The sequence below is a fragment of the Amphiprion ocellaris genome, chromosome 6 (genome assembly GCF_022539595.1).
Source record: "Amphiprion ocellaris isolate individual 3 ecotype Okinawa chromosome 6, ASM2253959v1, whole genome shotgun sequence".
Classification (NCBI taxonomy): Eukaryota; Metazoa; Chordata; class Actinopteri; family Pomacentridae; genus Amphiprion; species Amphiprion ocellaris.
This window is the reverse complement of record NC_072771.1, coordinates 32,897,863-32,924,863: the sequence shown is the minus strand read 5'-3', so window position 1 is coordinate 32,924,863 and position 27,001 is coordinate 32,897,863. Positions and strand designations below refer to the sequence as shown.

Here is a 27,001-nt window from a genome sequence, read left to right as displayed (position 1 = left end):
AAGAAATACAAGACTAGTACAAAAGGAGTACTGCGGATTTGTCATGGTTATTGTGCGTGCGTGCGTGCGTGCATGTATGTTTGTCGTTGTTGTTGTTTTAAGATGTGTGATCATTTTTATGTGTCAGTTTGCAGTAGACAACAAGGCAGTTAAGAGTTAAGGTCAAAACTCAAATCACTGCCTTTCCCTTGACTAATGCTCCAAAGTTATTTCACATAGCAAGCTAGTTTGCAAAGTTAACACAGCGTTTTACAATGAGATATTGAAACAAAGTACAAAGCAAACAAAGGAAAACTGCAGCAACACAACGTGGAAACATCCCAAATGGTTACTTAAAAACAAGTCCATAAAAAGTCTGCCTTTAAGTCATTAAAAGTGGTGCTCTGCTGCTTTCTGTAAGAAAGGGCAAAGAAAACTGCCTGTCTGCAGAGGCAGAGAGGTTGCAGTTCCTCAGTGGAATTCAAAAGTTGTTTACAGGAAATCCTGAAGGAGATGCTTGCTAAACAATCTATTGTACACTCTCAGAAAGTCAACACAAACTTTATTAATTGTGAACCAGTGATAACAAAAGAGGTTAGACTTTTAAAACACTTGATGTTTCCAAGCTGGTCAACTTTGTAGCTTATACACTTAGAAGCAAGCTTGTGTAAGAAGCACAAAATGTACACTTTTAAAGGATGCAGGGAAAAATCCAGATGAGTCATTTTCCACCTTTCTGCATGGTGATTATAATGGCAGAAAGACAAAAGATGCCTTAATTTCATAACATGCGTAATTGTACTGGCAGCCATCTATTGAGTTGCATCATTCGCCTCCATGATTCCTCTGCAAAATTGTCTAATGGGAAAGAAATATGAGATTACCAGGAGGTCTCAGCACACTGATCTGCGCAAATACTTGTTCTCTCAGGATATTCAGTTTTTCCAGATTGATGATTTCCCTTCAAATGTGAGTAGACAAATTAATGAGTGTTTTTATGAGACATTTGTCTCAGATGTCTTCCAGAATTATTGGCTCTACTGTTCACAGAACTCTTATGGGATGCTGTTAGGCACAGCGTGTACATTTATTCTCCAAATCCCCCTCATCTGTCAAAAAGCTTGAGATTTTTCTTATTGAAGAATGGTCTAATATCCCAACAGAACACACATAACTTGGCACATGAATGATAGCATTGTAACACAGACTGAAGCGAGGATCTGATTAACTGGAAGCTTCTTTTGCTTATGTTGTCCAGAATGTGGTTCTTTTTGTTGGAGGTGTTGAAAGTTTTTTTTAGCAAAAAATCAGCAGTTTTTACTTGGGCTGCAAATAATTATTGTTAGCTTCAGTCATTTATCTATATCAATTTGTCTAATAAATTTTTTGCTTAGCAGTTTAAACATAATTTTAAAGTTGTCAATGGAGTAGGAATGCCTTCAGACTGCATTTATTTATTTGTTTGTTTATTTGTTTATTTAACCAATAGCTAAAACCCAAAGGTTTCGGGTTTCTAATGACAGAAAGCAAAGAAAAACAAAATGCTGATATTTGTGAATACCAAGAGTAATACCTGTTTTTGATAGATAACTTATTTGCATTGCTCAGAGATGAATAAAAACAATATGACTTGACAACAGTGTTTTTCCTCACAATCTTGAAGAAAATTTTAATACATATTTTTGATGTCTACAACACAAAAGAATTTTAATGTTAAATATTTGCTTTGTACCAAGGATTCAGGTTTGTTGTTCAAGTGTATCAGGTCTGGATACTGAGACAATGAGTTTCAAAAACTCAGACCTAATGAAAGTAACATTTTTGGAGAAAATAATTCAGTGTAATTTCTCTTGTGGTACAAGATTCCGCTCATAAAATTCACTTGTGCGTCCTCTGGGTGGAGCCATGCAGTCACTGATCTCCTCATTAACTCACCTGCACATTGACTACACAAGTTTATTATTAGTATTTCCCCTGAAACAGACTATTCCATGAAGTTTCATATGCTTTGCTTTGATATGCTGTATTCTACCTTTGTAGCCAACAGCACATACAGCCATGCCTTCAGCTTTATATGTGTGAACTTTTGGATGTTTTCATTGCACTATATGAACTTGGACCATTGGATACGAGCCTTAATATGTACCAGCAAAAGCCAATCATAAGCTATTGTATTTAAGGGGTCAACTGAGGTCACTTAACCCAGTAAAGGAAATTCCTTTAGACTTTTCATAGACATATTGCACCACCCGCTTAAATGTGGTTTCTTCTAAGGCATTAACAAGGACAGTCATAAGAGGATGTATGGAAAAGCTCTGGGCAGTTAACAGTAAACTGAAAGTGGTGATTTTTTTTGTGGTGTTTGAGGTAATATGTAATAACATGCAAAACCACACCAAAGTTGTGTAGTCACGGGGTTTTGTCTGATGAAAGTTTACTGTTGTTTGCTCTGGCTTATTTATTGTATGCTATCGTTCTCACTCTTTCAGAGCTGAAGTGAAAGGGACCAAGAACATATGAAATGTTTTAAAGCCCTATGCGTCATCGATGATTACGTACTGAATGCATTTGCCTTGACTTCATTAAAACCATTACCCCGTGGATGATTTATTGTGCACTTCCTTTTCCTGTTTTTGATACCTGTCTTAAAATCAATTTCCGTAGCCATATTAAGTTTACATGGGGATTTCACAAAACAAAGAACTTCAAGAGACAGATGACCAGGCCTTGATAATAACTTTTTTCTTCAAGGCAGCACTCAGTGGAGATTATTTAGGATCTGAAGTCTGAAATCAATCCAGTCTTGTTCAAAATTAGAAACACCTTGACATCTTTCTGTGGTAGGTTAAAATAAGGCGCTGTCATTTAAGTTCAATCCTTTAGATCTCTGTAGTACTTTGTGATATGTTGATATTTTCCCATGCACGTTCATCCAGAATTGGTATGTTGGATGCTCTCTCTTTGATAGGATGGGCCTCAGGAAGGGTTTTGGCTACCTCTGAATCAGGTTGCACTGTGTACTGTCTTAGGTAGGCCTGTGATGGATCATGGCACAGTTGGCCTCTGACTGTTCTTTCCTGTCTTTGACTAAGTAAACGTTTCCCTCTGTGCTCAGTCGTTTATGAAAGCTTCTTTGCGCAATACTGCCATACGCGCAACATCTGTCCATCAGCCTTGGCTTTCTGTGTGTGTGTGTGTGTGTGTGTGTGTGTGTGTGTGTGTGTGTGTGTGTGTGTGTGTGTGTGTGTGTGTGTGTGTGTGTGTGTGTGTGTGTGTGTGTGTGTGTGTGTGTGTGTGTGTGTGTGTGTGTGTGTGTGTGTGTGTGTGTGTGTGTGTGTACATGCGCACACATGTGCCTTTCTCCCATTTGTCTGGTGTCCATCTATTCTTCCGGTAAAGTATGATTTTGTTAGTAATGCGGAGTCCTTGGCTCATGTGCTTTCTGGATCACAGCAGCCTGTTACCCAGCCTCACATGATGTTAATCTGCTCCGTCTTTTATGTAATTATTTATTTAGCCATTTATCGGGTGCAGTTCCTCAATGATTGTTTACATGATTAAGTTACATCGGGCAAGATTCACTTTTATCTGATTCTCTCAGCTGGTGAATTCTCATAATGTTTTATTTGCCACTTTGTCTAGTATATGTTTGTAAAGTAACTGTTGTTATTCTGCCATATATCAAGTTTCCTTTTTTTTTAGATTTTTCTGAGGCATTGAAAGTATTTGTTCATCCAGTAGGTGTCAGGATAATGCAGACCAAATATGCAGTACGGATCAACTTGGTGAAGAAGTAATTACATACAGTTAATCCTGAGTGATTACAACCTTTGACCAAGTTTGTAATTTTTCCACTTACAATACTAGTGTTTAACTATTTTTTTTATAGAAGAAAGACTATCAGTTGCTATGTAAGGCAGTTAAATTGTTCGCCAAATTATTAGCATCATTTATCGGGTTTTATGCCTGTCCCTGTAAAGGATTATGATGGCCTCGTATCATGTGATATGTTTTTGTCCCCTTTGAAGTAGAAAAGACATGTGGAGTCCATTGGCTTTAGTCAAACTCCCTGTGTGGGATTTGGTTGTTTCGTTTGTATCGTGGTAGGCTACACAGACATTTCCCTGGTTCAGCCTTTTCTATCGTCTTCATGTTTCGCACACATACACACTGCATTTAGTTTGTATTAGCTACACATATTTTATGGTGTTGATGACTCTGTATTCAAGCACACTGGATTATAAAGCTTCTTTGTAGAAATTTGGTGTCACCAGGGTGATGATCTACCAAGCCTGTTCTTAAGCCCCCTTCACTTTGATGTTGTTGAAAGAGCTTTTTATGTTCATTTTTTTTAGCAAGTGAAAAATACAATATGTTCGACTGAGGTCAGGAAACTGACTTGGCCAGTGCTTGAGTTTGGCTGTTAAATAAACAGAAAAATACCAAAAACAGAAACCAGAAACAGTCACTTTGGACACTGTCTCAAGTTTAGGATTCCTGCTGTTTTACTTGAAATCCAATTTGTTGTGCTCAGCCAACAGATAGCTAATATGTCACTGTTGTAATATTTTGACTGCTTTACCTACACACATACAGGTCATTTAGGTGCAGCCAAACTGCACTGACACTTTCTGTCTCTTGGCTGCTGCTCAGTCCTCACAGTCTGCAGGTTGCATACAGATATGCACTGTATAACCTGCACTCTAGGTCAAGCACATGTTTAGCATTTGTTTTGAAGTTGCCTGTGTAAGCACGATCCTGGTTGATCTAAAGGAAAGCCATTAACCTTCAAACATCATTGCTCAATTTGGCATGAGAGCATCTACCATGATTCAGGAATACAGTGCTGAGGGTTTATGGGGTTTCTGCCAGACATTCTTCCTGTATCAAAAGTATATATCACACCTGTATCATATAGTGAAGAAACGGAGCTTTGCTCCCAGAGCTTTACTTCATGCATTTGGACTAGTGGAGACCACAGTCTGGTTCTGATTTACTATTACATAAGCACTTTGAGACTGTTGTTTTTGAGAAGTTTTCTTTGTCGGGGGAAAAAAGCTAAGGAAAACAAAATAACAAACAAGAGATTGGCTCCAAAAGCAAATGTGGTGTGTAAACAGTTTTGAGTTCACAACAGAGGCCATTTTATCTAGCCACCCCCTGTAACCCCCAACAAACCATATCTCTCCACAATTAGCGGGAGGTGAACGGGTTTAGCCGGAGGATGGAGGGGGAGCTAGTTAAAACTGGCGCCCATAACAGTCCCCCTACAATGCAGCGGAGCCCCTCAAATGACAGATAAACAATGTACCTGAACCAAACAGCAGGCAGTGATAGCCATTTGTGGCAGAGACCGACACAAACGAGCGACGATGGGGTGACAAGAGGTAGGTGAAAGTGAATTTTGAGCCTTACCCTTCTAAGGACCCGCCAGTTACAGCTGAGGGGCCCAAAGCGTGTGATTATTAATTACTGATGGCTTCCCAGCCTTCGAAAATCAGGGGGCCGCAGACATCAGATGTGTAGAAGAGGCCTGTCATTACCATCACAGAAACAATGCTCGAATTTGGCTGTCATGCATTTTTGCCTAATTGACTGTTTTGATGCAGTTTTTTTTCTCCATTTTGTTTTTGAGGGGGCACGGATGCCCCCCACTCCCTAGTCTAGATGAGGAGAACTTGGTGGGCTTTCAGCTTCACCCAGCAAGAACCTTCCGGAGGTTCTTTGATGGCAAGAAAAGCCACTGGAGACCTCAGGGGCCTCATCGGCCTCCATTTATGTATCGGCACCATAACACTCCATTTTTGATTCCTGACAAGAAATGAGTGAGGAGGAAAAGTAATGTATGAATGGCATACAGTGTGTGTAAGTGAATGTATGTGTTATATTGAGTGTGTGTGTGTCTGCGGGGTGGTACTTTTTTGTGTGTGAGGCTGCTATGAAAGGGGGAGGCCAGAGACCCACAAACCACATGAGGGGTCTTCTAATTTGCATAATTAACTGTTGACACTAACTGTGCTTAATGAAGGCCTATTGAAGTCATTGACCCTTTTACACAGCTAGCCCCTGGGAATGAGACAGAGGCTCCTCCGGCAAAGGTTAAAACAATGTGTCTGGTTAACTTCCGACAAACGCGCCGAAACGCCCAAAGTCTCAAAGATTCATGCTCAATCAAAAAGGTTATGGCACAGAACGACCTGTGATTTCCCAAAATTGAAATACCACCAAATGTTTGGCTTTGGCATTTCATCTCTGATTAGTTCATATTTTCGTTCTTCAGAATTTGCACAGTCATTCAATTTTCCCTGCAATATTTGAGAAAAATTTGATAGCAGAGTTGTGTAACAGTTTAAGACAGCAGCATTTCAGATCACTATTCTATTGCAAAGTACCTTGCACATACTGTTTTCAGTGGTGTTGATAGTATTACAAAAAAGATTTATCATTCTCTTCAAAACTGATTTGTTGATCAGTCTATTTATTTATTTCTACACTTAAAGTAAGAGCAAAGGGTTCAAGTAAGGTGTTTTTGAATTTCTGCTTAGGTAGCCTTAATGGTATCCTAGTTTGTTTCTTTAAACATAAGTGAATGCAATAGCAGTATTTTAAAATAATATTTTAAAGAGCACTTAAAACAGTAGCAATAGCATCTTCAAGAGCTGTGTGGATATTTGCCAAAGGAGCATTTACAAAGTACATATGAGTCAAGTACTCTCCACCATGTCATAAATCTAGACTTGTATAGTATGTAACAAAGCAAAACAGGACCCCTGGGCTCTTGGTTTTACACTTCAATTTACATACTATGTTTATATATTATAGATGGTGTTTTTTTATGGAGAGCATGTAGTATGTGGATTTTAGGTGTAAGGCTATTATTAGAGAAGGGTGGCACCAGCCACTTTTTGGCCATTAAAATGCCAGAAATCAAGTGAAAGCCAACAGTGTGTAAACTGGAGGTGTGTGGTCACAAAGGGCTGTGGCTGGTGCTCCTCTTGTGGAAAACACACTGACAGACCACTTAGCACATTGCTGTGATTTCTTTGTAAAACCTTGTAAATGGGCTCTTTCATGGCTTTGTATTTCTGTTAAAAAAAAAAAAAAACAACAATAAATGCATCTGTTCTATTTTCTTTTTAAAAAATTCAAAGATTATTGAATTGGATGTTTGTTCTTTTCCGTTTTTAATTGAAAGATTCCATTTTAAAATTGAAATACTATAGTAAATTTGAAATGCGAGATTTTAATCAGTGGCATTACACAGGGAAATGATTTGTACATTAAAGACAATATTATATTGTAGTGCATTTCTCCATTTAGTTCCTTGTGACAGACCAAGGAGTGTTAAAATGTGTTTTTTGTCAATTACATTGACTCACAGTTATTGATTGATATCAAAGTCATGATTATAAGGCAGTATTTGTCATTACAGTGTTCCAGGCCTCGCACACCTGTTGATACTAACACTTATGTTTGACAGGGGTTAAAATGAAATACATTAATTCAAGTTTTTGCGTCATGTAAAAACTGAAATGTGTGCTTCCTCAGCTGTCACTCAGACAACAGCAGTTATGGCAGTGAGAAACTGTTCTTGGGGGTAACAGCACAGACTGTCCCTTTCTCTTTGAAGACACCTCTGCTTTTGCCTGTCAGACACACTTCAATATTGGCAGCAATAGGTGACGATTCTTTCTTTGAAATTCTAGCTTCCATTCCAGTTCCAAAAGCACAGCTAAAAAAGTTACTGACATTCATTAGCTTCTTCCCCTCTATCGCCCTGTATAACAAGGTAAGGCTGTAGTGAAAAGAAATTACTTAAGTATTAGTGTTGTATGTACTGAGAATTATATTTTAGTGTGGAAGGTCAATAAATTTTGAATCGTACTATGGCTTTAGTTTATGTAGAGAAAGAAGAACTGTAAATCGTGTCCCTTTCATAAGACAAAAAAACAGAAATAGAGATTTAATTTTTTGGCCATTTTGTGCAGACTTTGAGATTTTGAGTTGCATACATATACGTTCCTTGTATTGTATTTTATGACAGGATCTACAAGATCCCAACCAAACCCAGTCCAGTTCAAAGGGATTGTTCTTGCTGTCTGAAACACTATTGCCCCTTGCTAGTTACATTCCTGTATGCAAAAGTTTGTTTCTCTGTTGACTATCAGTCCCAGTTTCCCATAGATTAAGGAGAACTGCTCACATGTTGTATTTGAGATGCATTCTCGTGACAGGTGTGAATTGGAATCTCTCTCAGTTGGACACTGACACAGTCCATCTGGAGGTAAGACAAGCAAAAGTCTTTCTGATCTGGGAAGACTACTGTAGCAGTTGCACACGTGTTGAGTTTCACCTAACTGTATAACTGTAGGTCTCTGAGGTACTTGTGAAATATTGTGGAAATAATATGCACAATAAAAAAAGAGACTATCATTTGAGGGAAGAGTTAAAGCCACCAGCAGTATCTTGGGTTGCAATAAGGAAACAAAATCTGTGCAGGACATAGTCAAATGTCACATCACTGCCTCTGTGACTTCTCCAGTGTCTAGATATGTTTAATGTGCAGTGATGAATATCCTCTTATTTCTTGTTCTCCCCATTAATATGGTGCTGAAACCACTCGGTGCTCTCTTTAATATGTAACAATACTCAAGGGTCATGATCCTTCATTTCCTGAAAATGTTCCTTTGTTTTCTTTTTGACGTCACCATCAGCATCACTCCTGGGGTTTGGTTCGATAGCAAAATGCACTAATTTAAGCCACAGCATTCAGATTTCTTACCAGATGCTTTATCGCTATGTTACTATTCATTTGCACAGATTTCTCTGTTTAAAAAGACCTTATCTGTAGTTACAGAATTTGTATTGTTTATATGATCACTGTAGATAATTAAAATCACTTTCTTAGCAGCTACAATGAAACACTTGTTTGTTACTTTATTGTACTCCATTGAAGCGACAGTGTACATCACTCTGTGACCACCAGTGATCTGTAGTTCAACAGAGTGATTACAGCATAAATACCCGCACCTAGAGAAGCAGATCGACTTTTTTTTTTTTACCATATTGAATTAGTGTTTGGGATAATTAGGCTTGAGCAGTTTCTGGAAAAATCTCCTGTAAAGGTCAGTATGTTACAGCTGTTGTGTGTCTGAACAATCAATCAATAGTCAGTCAACATTTCTTATCTTCTGCTCCTAATTTCATTTTCAAGTTATAACTATAGGTTGTGAACATTAATCAAGCTAGCTTAATATTGATTAAATCATTACCGACCACTATAAAAACTATTATGTGTGAAACCACCTGATGTATGCATATCATATGGGCGTAAATGCTGCAGTCAGTCCCTGATTTGATTCAAAGCTGACAAGATCTTTACTACTTTCAAGTACACCTGTCTCATAGAGGAAAAAATGCCCAAAAATATGTTTTACAAAAAATATTTCTGTTTTCTCACCCAGTGACAGCTCATCAGAGACCTAAACTGAATCTCTGAGTTGTCGTTATTTATAACTTTAGTTACTTGCGAATGATGGAAGCTAAATTTAATGAGATCAATAAAGAATTGAAGAGGCTTTGGATTTGTTACCGGATTCAGATTAGATTGCCAAGGGTTAGGGTTACCATTAACCCTACAGTTAATGGCTTTTCCATTTTGTTGGTCTTAAAAGCCTCCAGAGGCCTATTTACCATCCCTGTTCAGGGTTTTTAGAATGGAGGGAGTCGCTCTTTATGTCCTCTGTAGTTCGTCATAGACTGCTTTTCTCTTCTCTTCCCTCTTAATCCACACACTTTGACGTGTTCAACAAGGTCACAGGGGATGTTATGAATAATCATTGTGGCCTTGTTTGTATCATATGATGTGAGCAATAGTTCACTGTGTTCCAGAATCAAAGATTTTCTATGTCCTATGACAATTTATTTGCATTGAAAAGGATTTTCCAGTTTGTCCAACCCCCACTCATCAACCTAATTCTCGCCCTCTGCACAATGTATAAAAACAGATTTATTGTTCAGTTGGTCCCCATCAGGTTTTTTTTTTGTTTGTTTCAAAGGGGCCTAGAAATAGTTGATGGGGAGGGGTCTTTCAGATTTAACAACGATGTTTCTGAGCTTGAAACGTTCCCACACATTTTCCAAGGAGAACAGGGGCCCTAAGATTTGTTTTTATCAAAAATTGAGTTAGTCGTCGATAGATAGATGCTGTATGAAAATGAGCTATAACTGATGTAAGTGGGACAAGTACCCTCCCCATCCACCCATCCTTTTTATGTCTATGAGATGGGGCGCCCCCTACCCCCCTTGGTTCTTGCACACTGGTTTCAGGGCCTTCAAAAGGGGGCCCCTCAAGCTTTGATCCTCTATATGGGTGCTGAAAAACATCTTTTTGCCCTACACTGTGCCAGGAAACCAAAGTTTTTACCGCCGTATGCTAATGCAGCCAAGCTAATCACCCTTCCCAATTACAAGATTTATATACCGTAATGGCGCCCAGTGGTACCCCTTCAAATGCTCAATTCTGTGGCCTCCTTATCTACCCTCTGGATGTCCCATGGAGTAAAGGTGTCTTCTGTCTATGAATGCAGCTGCCTTGCCACCACCTCAACCCCTTACTTTCCTTTACAAAAAGAGGGTAACATGAAAACATTTCTGTGGGTGGGCCCCTTAATGCTGTCCCCCTCATTCTTTACCTAATGTACTTTTCCATTAAATGTCGCAAAGCACACAGTAGCTTCAGAGTAGGCTCCAGACAGATAAATGTGTTGGCGAATGTCTAGTTGACCTGCTGCTTGGATTATTTTCTCCTATCAATATCTTACCCATCAGACATATTTCATCTTTTGCCCATTATATTAGTGAACTCTCTCAGTGTGGCTCATTTTGTACTTTGAAAACGCATCCCCATTTATCCTTCCCTCTTTGGTTTCTCTTTCTTCAGGCAGTTACAGTTTAAATCTTAATTGTGTTTGGGGGGACACAAAGGTTATGAACTTTGTTCATGAGAGGACATTTGTGCATTTGTAAAAGGTAAAATAATAAACTATAGTTCACCCCAGGCTTCACTGTGACCCACTTCTGGCCCCCTTGAAGGGGACAAATGTAGAACCCGTGCAGTGCTGGCTGAACTCTAAAGAGCTCTTGGATCGGTCCCAGATTCTCCTCAGGTGAACTCTTGTCTGACTTGTTGAGAGAGAGAATTTGTTCTCTGCAATAGAAAGACAGCAACTAAGTAGAAAGTTGTATTTTTGTTCAGCTAAGCATAAGGTGTATGTTTTAACTGTTTTTCAGACTTTACTTGTGAACAATAAACATGAAATATTAAGTGAAATTCTGTCCCAGAAAAGCATCTGCACACTTTAATCTGCATGACAGCAGTTTTGGATCTGCAGAAGCTTCAGAGAGAGTGTTATGGATACTTACAAAAATTCTGCACTGCACAATAAAGTGTTGTCCAAGTTTTTGATCACATAATTTGTTCTCTTGTAAGATGCAGTATTTTTGCAAGAAGCTGGCCTCTGAAGCATTTGTCTGTCCCTGAGGTAATTGGCATAAATCACTACATGTTGTCCTAGACACAGTTTGGAGAGTTTATGTGTTGTAGATTTGCTTTAATCTGACAAAAGGCCTTAGGAGACTATTCAGTATATTATGGACTACACTAATCTTAATTTGTGGTATAACGGTGTTTGAAACCGTTGCTTTGTTTCAGCGCTATGCTTCTATTTTAATAATTGGACAGGAATTTAGACCACAACATCTACAAATATTATGCATGCTCTGTTCTAGGATTTTGGATGAGAGAGTGATACATATACTGTCACTGCATTACAGCAGTAAATTGTTCATTGTTTGCTATATTGCAGTATAAAGGTAAGGGCCTTTACAATGGCTTTGGGACTGGTGCACATTGTATACGTTTGTGTTTGCGTGCATGTGTATGTGAACCATAGCAGCGGGCACTTACTGCCACATCCAGATGGTGCTGGAAACAAACAGAGCTACGCTGTAGGACCCCTCAATAGGACCGTCTAGACTGGTCCCTGACCAGACAGATACAGCCTCCCATCAACTTAGCGTTTGTCAGATTTATGGTAATGGTCCTGCAACAGTCTTCCTGTCAGTGACATCAAGATTTACAGCACTGACACCCACCCCCCACCCCTCCACCCCTGCCACACACATACACATATATGCCATCCTCATCCTGAGCACTCCTTTTATCCACACACTCCTATGAATACACCCTCCCCTGCTCCAGCCGCTTTCGCTTTGCATCCTTCCTTTCTCAGACCTTGCTCGTTGCTACTGAACAACTCTTGCCTGCCACCAGGCCTCGTCCATCTGACTGGGACTTGTGGAAGTGCCTGTGTGTTTATGTCAGTGAGGTTTGTAAGAAGGCTGAGCGCATGAAGTTCTCCAGTCTCCTTCTCTAAAAGCACTACACAAGCCCAGTGGAGAAAAAAAGCCCCTCTCGGGGTGGCAAAACCACCCAAGCCCCCTCTGTCTCCTTAACAATAGGTTGTGTCAGGGTTTCCTGTTAATCCTCTGTGATGAAGCTTGAGTGTTTTTGGGGTGAAGGGTTTGGGAGCAGGGAGAGGTGGTGGTGCAGAGAGGTTTGGGGGGGGGGGGTGCATGTTAAGTTGGTGTGGTTTTGGGGGTGACCCAGAGATACTGAACGGTGGACAGTTTAGAGGGTAAGGAACAGAGGGGAAGAAGGGATACATTATTGGTGGTGGAGTGCAAGTGGAGGACAGACAGAGAGCCCCATGTATGCGGATTAGTGTCGCCCCCTCTTTCATGTAGGCGTTTTTGGGTAGTAACCCGATCCCTGGGCCCTAGCACTAGTGAACCCAGTGGGAAAGGCTTCCTGACAGATATCCCGTCCATTCTCAGCCCAAGTGTTTTTCCAAGGCTGCTCCTCTGCCTTTGATCTGGCCTCCTCCTCAACCACACAGGGTCACACGCTACCATGTCAGGCCAGATAGGAGAAGGTTAACACTGGAGCTGCTTACTGAAGGGGGGAAGTGAAGGGGTTAGATGGACGCAAGCTTCAGTCTGTTGTTCAGAATCTTTTTCCATAGTCTAGGTCTGTCTCAGTTATCTGTAAAAGTGGAGTTTACGTTCCAGACGGTCAGTCACATTCCTCCTTTGGCCAGATTAATGAGGTGATTGCACCTCTGTTCATAAATAACTGGCAGTGCGCATCATTTTTTTTTCTGTTTGGTTTTGGAACACTGTGTTCACTGTAATAAAATGGTTCTTTTGGAAATGTTCTGGAATTTTATCGCACTGAACATTCTCCATCCCCTGTCTTGTGTTTCATATGTTAATGATAAGTCTAGAGAGTAGTAAGAGTGGCGTAATGGAAATGCAGTATGTTGATGTTTTTTAGTTGTTTGTCTTATTGTATTTTGCTCAATCAGTTACAGTACCTGAGTTACAACAGAGCTTTGCTTCTCCCTTTGCAGTGCAATAAATGTAGTATGTTCCAGCAAAAAGCTGGGGGGCGCTCTAACTTCACTCTATGGCTTTCTGTGTGTGTGCGTGTGTGTGTTCCAGCTTGTCTCCTTGTCCAGACACCTTAGCGTCAGGGCAATAGTGTTCGAGCTCTGAAACGAGGTCCAGACAGACAGAAGTGGGATGAATGAATTGGGTAGCGGGGGTGATAGGGGAGAGAGAAAGAGAGAGAGAGTGTGGATGTTGCTTCAGAATAAGGGGATGATGTGCCTGCAAAACAGTGACAAGCAAATCAGCTTTAAAACAGGGCCTCCCCGTACACACACAGACAAGCAGGCATAATAGGTTGTGGATTGTTTTGTCGACTTAAGTAAGACACGGTCTACTTCACCAGACTGGATGTTGAGCTGGTGCAGACAGGGTCATCTTATTATTGCTGTATGTCTGTCATTTCAGTCCAGTAAGTCTTTGTGATATCGTGTTTTAAGCTGTCGAAGTCAACAGTAGACACATTCTACATTCCACACAACTGGATGTGCGTTGTCGGGACATGGAATGGGAGTGATGCGTATCCCCCAAATGTTCCAGTGTACTCTTTCAGTGTATGTGTGTCTGTGCGTGTGCACTTGTGTAGGTGTCTGTGTTTGTTCAGGGATCTATTTCTGATGCGGGGTAATGAATGGCACCTGTTTAGTGTCCTTAACTGGCCATCATTTTTGAAATGCAGTAAATCTTGTATTTCATCACCCACGGCTACAGTTGAAAGCATATCAGGATTCTCACTGCCAGATCCGCATTTTGTTTGTTTTATCTTGCAGTTAGGGTTTAAGAAAACATTCAATCATGCCTGTAGTGACAAGCATCATGCCTGTGGTATCATCTCGCCTGTGCCCTCGGGGCGGAAAATCTGCCGCCTTGAGAGGCATATGGTGATAGCAGTAGTGTTTAGGAAAATGCAAGGAGCACTTGAGTAGCTACACCTAACTTGTCTGAAATGCATGTTATGTTATAAAGCAGAATAAAAGGTGGTGGGTGGTGGACCCAGTCTGAAGCAGTCTGTGGTTGGCGTGGTAATAGCTAAGCATGGGAAGAGTCCAGTGAGCAGTGTTGTGTGTTTAGCATGTCTATCTCGCCCCTTAACGAGAATGGCATGCAGTGCGCCCCATACACCCCCTTCCCTCACTGTACTGAACCACACTGTGTCCCACTGTTCACCCCCCATTCAGCTTCAAAGCGGCAAATATCAACAACAACTGAAGGAGGGGGGGAGAAGATGAATGAGGATGAATGAATGTGGCCATCCATCCCCCTCTTTGCCCGCACACTCCCTCTACGCTTCCTTCATCCCTGACAGACTGCCTTCCTGTATGTCCTTCTCCGCTGCAGGCCTGTGTTATGACTGTTGCCGGTGTGTATTACATACATAGCTGTTAGCACTGCTCCTCCGTTGGGACGCCCATATAAAGGACTGTCATTTTAAAGGTCAGGAGTGAGCCCTGCACGCAAGTGTTGTCCCGACACTTGGTCTGGAAAAATAAAAATGGCCTGCTTGTCCATCCGTGTCCTGTGTCTGTCTGTCTGCGGTGTCTATGACTACCATAGGCCAGTGTTTCCCTTTTCTCCTCCTTCTCCTCTCTTATTTCCTTTTGTAGCTCCACTGTTCTTAGGAAGTCAAGATACTCAGATTATGTAAATTGGCAGCCAAGGAGGAAGCCACGGTTTGCTTCTTGGTGTGCGTAGCGACTGGACATGCTTTGAGGTAAATGCAATACGGCTGGCATTATTATATTTAATAAAACTATGGCTAGGCTGAGTCCAAACAGTTCCAAATTCTCTGCGGATGTGTCACTTTTTAAAATGATGTGGTCAGTTTTTATTATGTGCACATTATTTGTGTATCCGAGGCACATGCTAAACAAAATGCACTTATGGATTTGACTTGCTGTATGTAGTCATCACATCTACATCTACGTTTTGGTAACAGATCTTCTTCATCCATAGCTTCCAGATTACCACCCCTAAAGTGCAGAATGTGGGCCAAATGTAAGGCTAGGCCAAGTCATTAGACAGTTCTGCTAAACCACAGTGCTATTTTTTCAGTCTTGTGCAAATTCTTGGTCTCCCAGTGTAAGATTTTTAACAACAAGATGATGATCTGACCAAATAAACACCTCCCAGGATCTGAGTGCTTTATGTGCCTGCTTTGCTGTCTGTGTTTCTCATTTTAGAAGCAAGTTTGTCTTTCGAAATTACCTGCGGAAGAGTTCATAGAGTTTAAATTTAGCACCCTTTTATCATATTCCTCCAAAATGCTGTTTTCTCTGAACTCGTCTACCAAAGCAATTGTGCACAAGTGTGGATTTTTTGTGGGGTTTGGATACTGTTGGCCAAGCATCTGGTTAAACATAATATGATTTAATGATCCTAATGATCCAGAAAGACTGCAAACCTTTTCTTGGCAAGTCGTTGCAATAATTATGTGGCGGCCCGTAGTTTTCCAGCAGCAGCATTGGTTGATGCTTCACACCTGTTTAGATGTTTTAGCTCTGTGCAAAAACAGTACTTTTCCTGTTCCTGTTTGCATTAATGTATGTTCCTTAGTAAAAAATTAAAATGCACCCACACGAAGGATATTATTCTTTTAGATTAGTGAATGTTAAAATACCCAGCAGACATATTTGTTGGCAATGGGCTAAATGTATACTCCGACAATCACAAAGTTAGTTATTTCACTACTGAGACAGGGAGAAATCCAGTCCATACAAACTGAAAACTTGTTGGGGTGCCTCAGTTTGGAACATACTGTCATGCCGCTGCCTATTTTCCTGTCCTGTGGTGTCTCGACAGTAGCCAGAGAGTATAAGAGTGAAACATGAACTAGTCTGCTGTGGTGGTAGTGGCTTCCTTCTAACCCACATTTATTACCTCTAAAAATACAAAGTGGTTTTCTAAAAAGAGCCTGGCTTCTATTCCGTCCAACTACATCAGGTGAATTTGCAACATGATGGATTATGACTCACTGACAAAAAGGTTTTCCTTTGAAATTTTTCAACTCTGTCTGAACCCTTCAGTTTGTAATTCCTGAGCCCTGTGGCTCAAGCTTTTTCCATTTATGTACTATCCAAATACCCGTGGATATGTCCTGCGTTAACTGTATGCAAATTAACAGACTTGAGGTCAACAGACTCCATGGTGACATTAGATAGGCTTCTTGTTTTAGAATGTTTGACTTTAGGAAACATTTGAAGGGAAATATTGGTGAAAAAGAACTGCAGCAATAATTTCCTTTCATACCATCAATATCCCTTTTAACTCTTAATATGGGCTCCCTCATAATTTAGATGAGGCTAAATACTAATACGTTCAATATCAACTTCGGCTCTGGTCTGCTGCCTGGAGGCTCAATTATGTCACCCATTAAAAGCCTTGACATCTTTTTCAAATTGGAAGCTGGGGAGCTGTTTTTTCCTTCTTTCTGTCACACATCCTTTTCATCTAGGAAATAAATGCAGCCTGGCTATATCTTTAGTGATATGATTCTCATTTACATAAAGCCTAACTAATCATCTTTGACTACAGTGAGGTAATGTCTCGGCAGGTCTTTTAGCGAGGCACAATTAAAACATGCCCAATCCTATAAGAGGCAGCTGATCAATAACGTCCAAGAATGGTAGACTTTTATGTGGAGTATTTTGGCAGGAAGCGTGTCCCTTTTTAATGAACAGGTGGCCTTATGGGAGATTAACAGTAACTTTAAAAAAAACTGAGAATTGTAGCCGATAGGCCTTCATATGCACTTGTTTTTCTACATGATAGTACATGTGAATATATTTTTACAACTAAGTCACTTCCTGGTGAATACAATCTCCATCTCAGCTGTTTAGAGATTTATGCAGATAGTCACAGGATGGTCTCATTTGAGCTCTTAGTCTCAGTGACACAGCACACTGACTCTCAAATCATTGAGTGTGTGGTTGACAGGGGAGGGGCATGTTTTGAAGTAAGCAAAGGCCTTTCGACATATTTATTTTTCTCCTGTGAGCCTTTTGACCAAGCTCTCCTCGTCAATCTTGTGCTGTCAAAGAGGGCCAGAGGTGGGAGCTGCCATCTCTCTCTCACAGGGGCCACTGTGTACATGGGGACCCCAGGGTCAGGCCCTGGATGCTCCTTTGGTAACTGTTGTGAAATCTCAACTCCCTGGTGGGAGTTGTCCTCTCTGTCTGCTCCCACATAACCAGTGGGGCAGCAGCCTTCTTTGTTGCCCTCTTTGTCACATACACTAGGTCTAGAAATAATTTCATCAGGTGGTGAATGAATGAAAGTCCTCCAACTCGCAGCAGCTTCATAGCTCCTCCAGCTCTTCCATCTCTACTTATCTCAACCCTTTGCTTCGCCTGAAAGATGAACTGTCAGCTCAGACGACTGACAGCTGAAGGGTAGATTTCATCTGCTACAGAAACTTCTACATGTAGCTTCAGGGAAGGTGGCAGTTAGAGGTGGCAAAAAAAGAGAACAAGAGAGAGAATAGAATGACCTAATCAAACCAAGTTTGTACATGTGTTCCCCCATCTGACACGCGTGTGTTTCTGATCTTAACGTTTTTCTGGAAGAGGAGAATGTTTCCTGTTTGAGCAGACTAGCGGGTTCACCGAGGAGTCGGGGGGGTCGGGTTGCTCAGCCAACGTCTGGTTCTGCTGAAGCAGATTCCCCACATCTCCATCAAACAGCAGCTCTGTTTTGGCACGACTCTGAAAACTGACCCTGGTGGTCACTGATGTCTTGTTGAAGAACTGAGGCTGAAATACTCTTTTCTGATCTCTTGTTCCACTCCAGTTTGAAAGAAGCAGCAGTTGCATCTTGTAACAGTTGCTGCTAGTTCGAGAGAAAAAAATGCATTGGTCTCAAGACAATAATATTAATTTTAATAGTAATTCTTGTATTTTCATAATAAACCTGAATCTTAAACGTTCACCACACATGCTTGAATACCGATAATAATAAATATAATAATTGTTTATCCTCTCATGTTTCTATACACCGAGTTATGCCCAAGGACACCTGGAGAGTGTGTGCACAGATGCGCAGCAGTTCATGTCCACTAATGCATGTGTTTTACTTCTTGTTAGTCTTTGATTGAACGGAGTAATAGTGTGTTGAACAAGGTCGTCCCCTGACATGAGCTGTACAGAATCCTGTGTTGGTGTTCTTCCACCTGAAATGTGATATAGTAGATTGGTGGGAGACTGTGTGTGTGTGTGTGTGTGTGTGTGTGTGTGTGTGTGTGTGTGTGTGTGTGTGTGTCTGCCCTGCCTTGTCCAGACTGGTTCCTGTCTTGCTAATAAAAGAGATCTCTTTTTAGTTTTGGATACTGATCTCTCCATACAACTTTAAAGATCTCATTCACGGTTCACACTGCATTTGCCCCTTAATGTCTCACAGCAGGCCCTCAGTCCTAGGCCGTGATTCATGGAGTGACAGGTCTGCCTCTGGCCGCCATAAGGGCCCAATCAGACAGGGTCCACAAGCAGACAAAAACATGTTGCACCAGCACTTCGATGCGTGCATCTAACCCTCCTATTCAGTTCAATGTTCTTTTTTTATGTAGACTTTTGATCCATAGAACATGATCACATTAAATCATACAATGACTGCTTGTAGTTTTATCCTATTGTTCCTCATTCTTCTTTAAATACTTCTGCTGGGACCTGGAAGCGTTTCATGCACCAAACCTGTTTTTGACATGCACTGGGATTTCCTGCTCCATCATATGAAGACAGCTGGGATGCCCATGAGACTATTCCTGTAAAGATAGAGAGTTTATTCAATTTTTGTAATTACAAATGCAGAGTCTTATTCAGCAACCCCTACCTCCCCCGGTTGTATTTGGCTGGTATTCCAATGTTTTCTTGTTTGCTTTGTTTCAGTGTTTTCGGGCACTGTGCTGTAAAGGACCCCCGCCACCAAGACCAGAGTATGATGTGGTGTGCATTGGCCTGACAGGTGCTGGAAAGACCAGCTTGCTCTCCCGCCTCTGTAGTGAGGGCAGCGACGGCATTGTTCCTACAACAGGTACGTGCATGTAACATATTGATTTGCGTAAGAGAGGGATTTATTGTTCTTTTGATTTTTTTTCAAGAGGAAAAAAATGTGTGCTTAGATTAAAGCACTCACCCTGCAGTCATCTCCTGTCCCTCACACGTGTTGCAAGCTTCTGAAAGACCTTCATGTTACAAGAACATGATGTCCTTCATTAGAATCACAGATAGATAATATTATCCAGGTAGTAAAGCTTTCCAATATGGGGAAGAATGCCTTCAGTATGTTTTCCAAAGTCCCAGTGTCCATGCCAGAATTGATTTCAGGATGTCACCAGCCAATACTGAGTTTCTGTGGGAGGCTGGTGTTGTGTATTTCCAGAAGAGAAAGAGGCTTTAGGGTTAGTACATCATTCTCCTTGTAGTCAACACTGCTTTCCATATATGCAGTGCAGTCCCTCAAGAACACTGACATTCCTCCTTCCTCCCCTGGCTTTGACAGCAGCACTGTTGAGCTATTGCAGAAGTCCCATTTTAGGTTTAGTCTTTGTCCAACAGAGGCTAAATATAAAGTAATTCCCAAATGTGCCACACATAACCTTAAGTGTGTGTGTCTCTGTGGAATGAACACCTGTCTGCGCCTGCCACTGAGCAGACCTTAATAGATAAAATATGTCAATTACCTACCTACCTTAGCAGAGAATTATTTTAGTGAACTTCTGTGAAATGAGATTTAGCTGTCAGCAGTTTCTGCCTCTGCCAATATCTACAGAAGGAAGATCATGAAGGCCAATGAGGGGGAACTCTCATATGGTTCCCCTCACTTCTTACTTCATTTGCACTGATGTAATACGCTTAAAAACTACACTTAGCAATTAATCTCGACATTTAGAAAATCATAATCTGTTTTGTATCATACTTCTCCTCCTATTTGTACATGTTGCCAGGGAAGAAATTCCCACCAAGACATTTTAACATATTTTGAGCAACATTAAATCTTGTCCTTCAGTGGATTTCTTTACCATTTCCCACTATTTCTTGTATGCAACCGCAGAAACAAACCACATAATACATGGTAACACTTTAGAGATTAGTTCTATCCTCCACTCACCCCAGCATAGAACAAAACACTTTTCTGTTTAGCTTTTCTTGTTTTTCTGTTTTGCTAACCCGGACCACACAAAGTGTTTTTCTTTCGTGTTTATAACACAAATATGTTGTCAATCCTCTGTGTGTTCACCAGCTGGTGGTTTGGAAAAGGTACACCAAATATCCTCCGGGATACTTAATGATAAAATAGATTTTTTAAGTCAAATTTTTTTACTTGCTATTGAAAGGTAATGTAGCCAACATTCCTAAAAGCTGACTCTCATCACTCCTAACATGTGCTGGCCACACACGCACACACACACATGCACGCACGTGCACACACGCTCACACACACATATATAAACACAGTCACAATTTCAATATGTCATCACAATAATGGTTTTATTTTTCTCCTTTTAGGTTTCAGCATCAAAGCAGTGCCATTTCCAAATGCCATCTTGAATGTAAAAGAACTAGGAGGTAAGAAAAACAGCCTGTAACGCTTTTCAGAAGACAGTTTTCTTATTTGATGCATCAATCTGTTTGTCAACACATCTTGGATGAAGTAGATTAATATCTGCAGTGACATGTTTTTGTGGGTCATCACAGACAATAGCAGGATTATTGGCTGCAGCAGTCCCACAGTAACTCCAGTAGGTATCGGAACGTGATTTTTAGATCGAGACTACATTCAAAAACTATTTTAAATCTGTAATTCAGTATTTAAAAGCAGTTGCAACAAAAATATTGAGTTAGTTATTTCTTCCTTAACATATCTAGATACATGGAAGAAGTTTTAATTGTTTTACTTTATGTACATTTTTTCAGTAATTTCAATACTTTATTTCTACTCTCATAGACTATTCAGTATCGTGTTAGGTAAAGGACCAAATGCTGTGTGTAAATCCCCCACTGTTTGATATAGTTACTTACATAAGTTTACCACCAACTCACCACACTGTCTTCTTTCTTCAAGAGTGTTCTTTGACTTTTTTTTTTTTGCTCATCTAACAACTGCTTTGCTCCAAATCAGAAATTTGAACTCCACAAATGTACAGATTTACCCTGTTAAAATTCTGTTTCCCTGTTTTCCTTTTTCCATAATTAAACTTCTTCATATGTTGCACTATCTCTTCACTTTAACTGTTTATGCAAAGACCTGTGTACGTCAGGGATGCTGAAGTATGCTTGTTTTTACCTCCTGTAGCATCACACCGTTCGATCAGACACAGACGTGTGTGTACAGATGTCAGACCTGTTAGTGTTTTTTGAAGTGTCTGTACAATCTGCACCCTCTTATTCCTGGAAATGTACAGCACTCGAAGAAGCCGTTTAATAAGCGCAGATGAGGGGACTTGAAGCGGAGGTTGAGTTGCATAAACAGAAGAAATGCATCGGGACTCCTTGAAAGGAGCCTTAAGAGAGGGATACTTCTCCTACAAGCAACTCGGTGACACAGAAAATTTATTGTTGTGTTGAGACTTCAAATAATTTATGTTGTTTTCTGTGGAGTATAGGCACATGACAGGTGCAGTGCATGTTTTGAAGGCTCACCCAACCTGGTCTCCTGAAAAGATGAAATACACACACACACACACACACACACACACACACACACACACACACACACACACACACACACACACACACACACACACACACACACACACACACACACACAAAGAGGGGCCGGAGGACCACCAACGAGGGTGCTACCAAATTTGGACAGAGCACATTAGGGGGTTTTCAAAAGAGGTTTTTCTGGATTGGGTCAAACCCAGTCTGGTTGTGGTAACATTATTGTGGTTGGAAAAACACTGGTCCCATGGATGACACATTTGATTTAGAGACGTTAGTATAGGCTGCCACCACAGCAAAGGATGATGAAATCTGTCCTCTTTTTCTCTTTGCCCCCCTGCCTGAACACTTACTCCCCTGCTCCTTTTCTTGTAAATATGCAGAGCACAGGAATTTGAGTGATTTATTTGTGCCATCCGTTATGGATGAGTTTAAGAGAGTAAAAACAAGCACATGATGTTTTGACTCATCTACAGCTACCTTTTATTTGGAGCACAGTATTGGATTTAGGTTTCGTTCTGAGGTGAGGTGTTGACATGCAACCCTTTTGTTTTTCTGTGTGAAGGCGTACACCTCTAATTCCAAGTCTATATGACGTAAATGTGGAGTCGAGAGAGTTGGTACTCTTGCATAATGTTCCACTGGTCAGTTTTCTTGAGCCTTACAGATCGTTTTCTGATTAAAGCAGTCCTTTTCGGCACAGTTGTAACTTACTCAACACTTCCCATTTCTGTCAGTATTCTTTTTTCCTGCCCTCTCCCTATGGTTTTAAAACAAGCAAACATGCCTGGTTTAGTTTTATGTTATTTTGCACTGCATCAATGATGCAGAAAAATGATACAAGATGTGACGCACACACATCAGTATTCCTGACCCTGAAAACCTTGTTTTACACAATACCTTTGTGGCTTGTTCTCTTTACTCAGCCTTGACTAAAGCAAGGGAAAAATGGCTTGTTGAGAAGCGTGAGGAAGGGAAGCACTTCCCGTATGTTTCCTTCCTATCCCACCGGAAAGTCCATTGGATGTCAAAGAGGTATTCTCCCTTTACAGTCAGAAATGTAAAGCAAACCATGTGTATCCAGGTAGCCTTAAGTGTCATAAGCTGGAAGGAACATTTTCAACATGGCTGATGAATTATTTGTTTGTCAGTTTTTATTTCTTTTGGTAGAGCAAGTAGAACAGTTAAAGCACATGAAATCACAAAATTTCCTCACAAAACCTCAAGCCTTCACACTTTTTATATCCAGTTATTCTATCCTTGTTATTTCCTTGGCTTGGTATGCATGATTATTGCTCAACCTATTTCATCTGGAAGGCAAAAATGGTTGAAGTTGAACTGGGAAAGGGCACATGGGAGTATGTTAAGGTCAACACCTCTGGCATGCAGGGAACTCTTGCATACAGAAGAGAGCAGGGAGTTATCCTAACTTGGTACTTGGAGTTGTCTCAGAAGCCAGTTTTCCTTGATGTCATTAAAATGTTCCAGACCATAAAGCCACTTAAGTGCAGCTAACTCACAGGTTTTACCTGTATTGCCAGTGCAGAAAGTGTTTCAGTTGTGCTTTTTCAATCTTCAGTCTCAAGCACATTTGACAGAACAGATAGACCTCTGTTTTAATCAAACCGGCTGTCTACACTGACAGCGGAACAGATTGGGTCATACTTTTCCAACACTTCTGTAAACACGAGCCAAGACACATTTTTACTCTTAGTCTATTTTCCTGTATTTTACATGAATAACTACATTGGTTTTGTATTGGCCTCTGAGCACTTCCAAAACACGGGTGACTTACAGCTCAATGCTGTGCATGAGTAGACACTGACGGCGTATCAGAGCTGCTGCTCTGCTAACGTCCTGCTCACGCTATGCCTTCTGTGCAGATACAGTGCAAGCCTGGCTATGCATTTTTAACTCGCCCTGTCTTGAGTGCATTGGACCAGATTGTCATAAGTGCAAGCTGTGCTTTGAACCAGAGGCACAAATCACCAAGCATCCCTGATCTATGATGCCTGTAATGATTCAGGCTCAGCTATATGTTTGTCTCACTCATGCATTTGTCATTGAGATCTCTGCAGTCTTGTTTTAATTTGTTCTCTTTCTCATCTTCGACTGTGGTTTCTGTCTCTGCTTTCTGTCTTTTTTCTGCCTCCCAGGCCTTGGTCTCTCTACAAATGCATCTGGATTGTGCTGTTGGTTGTGCTTTCTTTTTCCCTGTTTTTGCCTCCCTTTTAATTCTTCACTCCTCATGTCAAGTTTTCCTGGTTTGAACGCATATTGTTTGAACTTGATAAAGCACACTGACCCACGGATTTCAGACAGAACTTGACTGTTTTGCCAGTTAGTGTTTATCGTGCATAAAACCAAGTTATGACCATCTTTCTGCAGTACCTTGATTTCCTAAACATAATATAAGTAAGTTAAGGACAAACATGTTTAAAAAAGATTTTTTTCCTAGAGGAACTGGACCTCTTATTTGTGTATACAGATTACTTTTACGTTTTTTCTTATCTAAGTTGGGTGTACATGTACATGGCAGAATTCACACAATCAAAGTATCGCTGTGACAACGGTGTGACTGCATAAAATGAAAAGTTAATCAAATTCAAAGTCAGACTGAAGCTTCAGCTGAGACAGATGAATAAGGTAAACAAATTGGTTTCCACAGCTCGATTGCTGATTATTTGTAAAACAAATTAACTAACTAACAAACAAACAAAAAAAACAGCCAGGTGTCCAAGTCATCCTGTGGTCTGTTTTAGCCACTTTTCAACACAGCAAGTCAATGCCATCTGTATGCCACGTTCTATTGCTTTCTCAGAGTTTATTTGAAATTATAATTCGGAGTTGGATAAATAACCAGAATTGTGCATTTTCATTCTATGATGGCCAATATGAGAAGATTGATAATATTCATTCAGTCAGTAGGTAACAGTGCTTCAGCAAAACTGTGGGCTTTTTTTTGTACTCATCTGAATAAAGTGGAGTTTGATTATTTTTTTAAAAAATGATTAGATGTTGAGAATTTTACATCTGGTGGTCTTTAGTCTGACATGCATTTACAACTAAGCTAGTGCCAGGTATGGGGATTAGGTGGGAAGGGCACCTCCAGTGTGACTGTGTGAACAATGACATGACGTCAAGTCTAGACGGGCCATTTCACAGTGTGCACTCATGTCACACAGTGACAGCTGATGAAGCTTCTAATAAACACCACACATTGCTGTTGTTCTTTAGTGTTGTGTTGAAGAGTTCAGGCTGTCGATTTGAAGTAGAGGGGTACACATTTGTACATGCAGTGTTCTCATTTCAGTTTTTCTGACAGCAGAGGTGATCCTCTTCACTCAACATTTTAATGCATTTCTCAGATGTACACCTATTAACAGGGATGTGTGTGTGTATATATACGTGTGTGTGTGTGTGTGTGTGTGTGTGTGTGTGTATATATATATACACACACACACACACACACACATACATACATATATAGGTATATTTTTCTTTATTTTCGTCACTATTTACATTGTAGATTAACACTGAAGGCATCAAAACACGTGTGGAATTATGTAGTAAAAAAAAGTGTGAAATAAGTCAAATCATGTTTAATATTTTAGATTCTTCAAAATAGCCACCGGTTGCTTTGATTACTGCTTTGCATAGTCTTGGCATTCTTTGGATGAGCTTTTTGAGATAGTCACCTGAAATGGTTTTCACTTCACAGGTGTGCCTTGTCAAGGTTTATTTGTGGAATTTCCTGCCTTTTCTGGGTGGCACAAAGACATAAGGGCCTGATTGGCGCGGTCTCCTCTGAACAGTCTGCGTCTGCTACCAGAGCTCTGTGTGGCATTTATCTGGTCTTAAACAGCTCAGAGCAAATATTGCCTATTTCATGCAGATGCTAATCTGCGGGGCTGCAAAACAGGCAGTATTAGATAAATAAGATTTTTTTTCCACCTGTGAATCATGCGAAGCTTCTGAAGTAGAGTCCCAGAATAAAAAGATAGAACTGGTGATGAGCATGTGTCCCTTTTAACTTTTCACTGCAATTCCTGGCGCAAAGAGCGAACATGGGGGGGCAACAAGCAAGATGCAATAACATGACGAAACATTTACCAGTTTTCTGTAACTGCCAACAGGCAAAGGAAGTATGTGAGCACGTCTTCAGAGTAAAACCACTACATAGTAGTCATCACAGACCCAATGTGGTTCTAATTACTATCAAATATCACCACAGTATATGTTACTTTGCCCCAGCAGGGAAGCTTTTCCTTTGCATAGGAAAAGATCCAACCAAAATTGTAATATTTTGTAAATTGCCATTTGGGTTTAAAGCAGATGATGGCAGTCACAGACTGTTCTGATCTTGAAGTTCTGAGGACAAACGTGTAACTGATCTCTATTTGAGGCCTTGTTCAAGGACCTTTGTACCTTCTTTGATGTTATTCTTGTTGTTGATACTTGTTGAACGTTGTGTAGCAGATACTGTAAGAGAGAAACCATTAGTATGTTCAAAATGCATCAGCCAAACCAGCTCTTGATATAGAACTGTCCATGAGCCGACTTCCAGCAAAACAGCTGAGTTGAGGAGTTACTACTACTTCTATTACTACTACTTTATTATTTTCAGTTTTGTTTATCATGAAGCAGTTTAGATGAACACATTTCTATTTGCTGTGCAATTTGCATTTTTTTTATCCACTAGCTCTAGCTTCAAAACAATGCTAGCATTATGATAGATAAACATGTTTATCTTTATCTGTCCCTCAGCCACATGTATAAATATGTCTATTGTGAGGTTGTGTCTATTCTAGGAGAGAGCAGAGAGTTATCTACAGTGTTTGACAAATATTATCAACATA

At 40.5% G+C, this 27,001-nt stretch overlaps 1 protein-coding gene across 4 annotated transcripts in view; it reads left to right on the top strand.

Moving 5' to 3' along the window:
* The window catches only part of arl15a (ADP-ribosylation factor-like 15a), a 139,485-nt gene that overhangs the window by 58,326 nt on the left and 54,158 nt on the right, over positions 1 to 27,001 (top strand). For all 4 annotated transcript variants that reach the window (XM_055011484.1, XM_055011483.1, XM_055011482.1 and 1 more), the window contains 2 exons: positions 19,365 to 19,509; positions 20,985 to 21,044. In XM_055011484.1, coding sequence (XP_054867459.1) covers positions 19,365 to 19,509; positions 20,985 to 21,044 — 205 coding nt within the window. The remainder of the gene's footprint in view (positions 1 to 19,364; positions 19,510 to 20,984; positions 21,045 to 27,001) is intronic.